General features: G+C 49.2%; 1 protein-coding gene across 1 annotated transcript; it reads left to right on the top strand.

The window, feature by feature from the left end:
- The first annotated feature begins 387 nt into the window (after positions 1 to 387).
- HOXD1 (homeobox D1) lies at positions 388 to 2,600 on the top strand. Its single transcript, XM_080799595.1, has 2 exons — positions 388 to 1,156; positions 1,486 to 2,600. The coding sequence occupies exons 1-2, from the start codon at positions 508 to 510 to the stop codon at positions 1,818 to 1,820; spliced, it is 984 nt and encodes a 327-aa protein (XP_080655721.1). The 5' UTR covers positions 388 to 507; the 3' UTR covers positions 1,821 to 2,600.
- Positions 2,601 to 4,991: the final 2,391 nt, after the last annotated feature.

Genomic DNA, 4,991 nt, shown 5'->3' with positions numbered 1-4,991 from the left:
CACCTTAGTGCCCACAATCCGCAACCGAGGGGTCAGCCACCCACCGATCCAGAAGAACAAGCTTCTCCCCCTCTGTCCTCACCGGAGACGCCCGTCCTGTCTTTCTGTTCCCGCTCCGTCCAGTACCTATCCGGGTAGCGGGCGTCCTGCGCTCTCGCCCCGCCCTTCCCCAGGCCGCCCCTGGATCGCGCCGGCTCTCTCTCCGACCCGGGGGGTGCTGGACGGCGGCCACCCGCGGGTTTGGCAAAGTTGGCGGCGAGGCAAGCGCGTGGAGCCGCGCGCCAGTCGGGACCCCGGCGGTGCGGGGCAGGTGCCCATTGGCCGGCCAGCGCCACGTGGCCACCCCCGCTGCTATATTAGGCCACTATTTACCACAGGCTCACTCGCCATGGCTCGGCGAAGGCAGCTCGGGTAGGGAGCAGAGGTGGAGCGGCGCAGCCCGCGGAGGTCCTGCCCGGCCCCGCACTCTCGCCCCGGCCTGCGCGCGGAGGCGGGTGGGCCGGAACCATGAGCTCCTACCTGGAGTACGTGTCGTGCGGCAGCGGGGCGGGTGGCGGCGGCGACGTGCTCAGCTTCGCGCCCAAGTTCTGCCGCGCCGACGCCCGGCCCGTGGCCCTGCAGCCCGCCTTCCCCTTGGGCAGCGGCAACGGCACCTTCGTCAGCTGCCTATCCCTGGCCGCCGCCCGGCCTGCGCCTTTGCCCCCAGCCGCGCCCGCGCAGCCTTCCGCGCCGCCCCCGGCCGCGCCCTCCTTCGCGCCAGGCACCCTGGAGGGTGCCTACGAGCCGGGCGCCGCACCTGCCGCGGCAGGGGGTGCAGACTACGGCTTCCTGGGGCCGGGGTCGGCCTACGACTTCCCGTGCGCGCTCGGGCGGCCGGCGGACGACGGCGGGGCGCACGTCCACTACGCGACCTCAGCGGTCTTCTCCGGCGGGGGCTCCTTTCTGCTCAGCGGCCAGGTGGACTACGCGGCCTTCGGCGAGCCCGGCCCCTTGCCGGCGTGTCTGAAGGAGCCAGCCGACGGCCACCCTGGGACCTTCCAGACCGCGTCCCCGGCCCCTGGTGCCTACCCCAAGTCGGCCTCGCCGGCCTCCGGTCTCCCCGCCGCCTTCAGCACCTTCGAGTGGATGAAAGTGAAGAGGAACGCCCCTAGGAAAAGTAAGTGCTTGGGCCTCGGACCGAGCTACTGGGGTCGGAGCCCCCCTCCGAAGAATTACGCTGGGAGCGCGTGGCAGCTGCCCCTCTTGACGGCCATTTAGATTTATGGGGGAAATGCGTTCCGAGGCATTATTAAAGTAGGCGCACTCCATTGAGCGTGTCCCAAGTAGACGCTTCGAAAATGGGCCAGGCATTGAGGAAATTTTAGGAGGGAGCTCTCCGCGGAGCTCTGGGTTTACAGAGACCCAGGAGAACTGCTTTGTAACTTTGATTCTAACCAGTGTGCCCGCGTCCTCTCGCCCCACTGATGCCTTGTCTTTACATTGCAGGCAAACTCGCCGAATATGGAGCCGCTAGCCCCTCCAGCGCGATCCGCACGAATTTCAGCACCAAGCAACTGACAGAACTGGAGAAGGAGTTTCATTTCAATAAGTACTTAACTCGAGCCCGACGCATCGAGATAGCCAACTCCTTGCAGCTGAATGATACCCAGGTCAAAATCTGGTTCCAGAACCGCAGGATGAAACAGAAGAAAAGAGAACGGGAAGGGCTTCTGTCCTCCGCCACCCCTGTGGCTTCCCTCCAACTCCCCCTCTCAGGAACGAGCACCGCCAAGTCTGGCAAGAAGCCAGGGAGCCCTTCTCAGGCCCAAAAGCCCTCATGAGGTTTAGTCTTGAGGCTGAGAAACCTTGGCCTGCAGAAGTCATAGGCTGCCTCACCGACCTGTCTAGACTTAGTATGCTCAGTTTGGGATGGAGGTGGGCGTGGGCCGAAATTAACAGGTTTCTCTCAGGAAAGGAAGTATCTTAGTGGGCTTCTGAGTTCCAGGCTTAGGTGTACAGATGTCAATTTGAAGTCGCTTAAGCCACTCGTTTGTGTATTATTTGTGTCTTATCAGGGAAAAGGTATCCAAGTGCCAGCCCAGCCCTGCTGCTATGTTGCCTAACTTAGTCCTATGCAGTCCTTCGGTACAAAGTGACAAGAGCGCTCGTTGCTGATCTCTGCCGACCCGGATATGCTCAGAAGAACGTCTACCCAAAGTTTTTCTCATTTTTATTTAAAGGATAGACTACATGTATTCAGCTCGAGATGACCAAAGCTAGTTAGGGCCTTCTTGTAAGCTGCTTCAAAGGTGATCTTCACGTTTGCACTCCACTTGCTTTCTTTTCTTTTCTTTTCTTTTAAAAGCAGTTTCTACCTCTTCATGTGCCTGAGTGAAGATACAATCGCTGGCTGTCTAGTTAGTAGTGGAACAAATCCACAGGGTGGGTGAACACTAGAACCTGAACTACACCTTGACACCAGTTACTCAGACTGGAATGTAAATATATACAGTATGTATATTTTTAAACAGGTTTGCTTGCAATGAACTTCTATATGACGTTTAATGTCAGCATGTAAAGGGTTTGAACTTTTTTTTGTAATAAAAATTACAGAATCTGCTACTCTCTGTTTTTCCTTACACTCCTTTCATTTTCATGATCTTTCTTAAACGCTAATTTGGTTTCTTCTAATTTCTTGATTCTGCTCTGGGAATTTGTCTAGATTAATAACTCTAAAAAATAACACATTTTATAGGTTGTATACACCAACTATAGGTAATGGACAATAATCTGAGCAGTTTAAGGGAGAAGAACAACTACGCCAAATACTCAAGTTAACTAAGGAGTTGCTGTACTTACTTTAAGTCTGCAAGTTTTTGGGTGACTGTAGACTGCCCATTAACTCAAAGGTTAGGTGTCTACTGTGTAATGTTGTAAAGCCAAGAAGACACTGTAGAGAGATCTCCTTATTCTTTTGTCTCTTGCTCTCACGACAAGAAAAGGCAACCTGAAGGTTTTGTTAGTTGGTTAGTGTTCTCTGAGAAAGGCAGCTGCACATCCAAAAGTTCTCAATGGCAGACTTCCCTTTCCCAAAGTCAAGAATTACAGAGGAGGCTGGCAGGGCCAGTCGTCAGAGCTTTCCACTTTCTGTAACCCAGACTGACATCTGGCCTAATAAGAGAGCACAGAGGTAACTTTCTGTTTTTAAAAACGAAATGCTTTCAAGTGACTTCTTTGAAAGAAGTTTCAAAGCACAAAATTTGAAGGATGGCAAGAGGGTATGTGGTAAAAAGCCTCTAAGCTGGTTTCCACCCAGCTCCCCAGCTCCTAACCCTGGAAATACGTGTGGTTGACCAGGCTTTTAGGCAACCTTACAGAAATATTATGTAAAAAATGCGACATTAATACACAAAGCCAAGTAGATACTTGGGACAATTATCAGGGCAGTTCATTTCCCTCACTTTATGAATAGCTAGAACTTCACCTTTAAAATCTCTCTGTAGTTCAACCAAAGGGCTTCAGGGCTCAAATAATCCAGATATGAACCTCAGCTCATATCTCAGCTCTCCTTTTCACTAGACTTTTAGATTCTAGTGTAGTGCTTTAAATCCAGTTATTTGGAAGTCTAACAGTTGTGGAGGCTTACCATCCACGATGTGATTAATTGTCTTAGAAGACTGAAGTTACACTTAAATTCCTGTCCTTCGCACTCACAGTTTAATGGAGTTGGAGGAATAAAATTATAAGCTCTAACAAACTCAGCTGATTAGGGGGAAAAGATATCATTTAAAAAGCAGGTCTGTCAATATTATTCTTTTTTGTTTGTTTGTTTGTTTTTCACAGTTTCACTCTCTTTTTTCTTTAAGGTTTTTATTTAAATTCCAGTGTGTTAACATACAGTGTAGTAGTCGTTTCAGGTTGTCAATATTATGCTTACATTTCACCATCTGCCCTTCATGGACTTGAAGCTAATCAGATCTGGTCTGAAACAACAGTACCCTCCCCCACCCACCCCCACCCCATCCTGGTAGCTATTTGAAAGGACTTGTTGCAGTTGTCATCTGCTTGCTTCCTTCCCCTGCAGTGGTCTTTGACAAGACAATGTTTCCTTTTTGATAAGCATTAAGTGTACACCTAAACAAACAAACAAACAAACAAAATGCCAACACGCTGGGTCATTTCCTTAATCTACCATCCTTTCTCTGAGAAAATAAAGCTTTTCCTTTTGAAGCTACTGCTAGCACTTAACCCTGATGGATGTCTTCCTTGATGAAGGTGGCTATTTTGACATATGTATAATGTTGTTCTATGAATCAGGCCAATATTAGCTATTTTTTGACCAACCCCAGGGATCTTTAAAAGCTTTCTTAATGTAGATCACTATACAGCTATATTCAGTATTAGGGAGAGTCCTGACTGGAGACGGGGATGAACGAGGTGACCTCTGGAGGTCCCTTTCAGCAATGAAGAGGCTAAAGAAACGATTCAATGACTTCTGCATATTTTATTTTAGGCCTATCATTGGAAAAAAAGAGAGTTCAGCCCCAAGAAAGTAAATGCAGTCCATGGGATGACAGTGACACTGTGTTTGTACAGGAAAAGTGGATTTTAGACTTCATTAAATACATCTTGTCGGTGGAGGTACCGAACCCATCTGGATTGTTTACAGAACATTCCCCTTCCCATTGTTCAGTGCCTTGTGTTATTTTGAGTGAGATCATCCATGAAGTATGATGGTTACTATGCAAACTGTGAAACTGCTAAAACAACCCTTGTCTATTTTATAAGAATTCAAACTAAATATGCTAATTTCCCCTCCAGCAGTCCGTTTCAAGAATGAATACACAGTGGACAATTCTGGCTGTTGTATAATTTACTGTTCAATGTTCCTTTGTCTTCACAGAATGACCATGTGTCTATTTTTCTGGATTCAGGATAGTTGGGAGTGAGGAAGAAGAAATAAAGCATTTAATAATATTTAAATTTCCATTACTTGAGTTCTAGCAAACAAA

This window comes from Martes martes, assembly GCF_963455335.1.
Source record: "Martes martes genome assembly, chromosome: 3".
Taxonomy (NCBI): domain Eukaryota; kingdom Metazoa; phylum Chordata; class Mammalia; order Carnivora; family Mustelidae; genus Martes; species Martes martes.
The sequence above is the reverse complement of the archived record's forward strand: the minus strand, read 5'-3'. Positions and strand labels throughout refer to the sequence as shown.

Coding starts and splice junctions, on each gene's coding strand:
- HOXD1 (XM_080799595.1), top strand. CDS start 508: ATGAGCTCCTACCTGGAGTACGTGTCGTGCGGCAGCGGGGCGGGTGGC. Junction 1,157..1,485: donor GAGGAACGCCCCTAGGAAAA/GTAAGTGCTTGG, acceptor TTTACATTGCAG/GCAAACTCGCCGAATATGGA.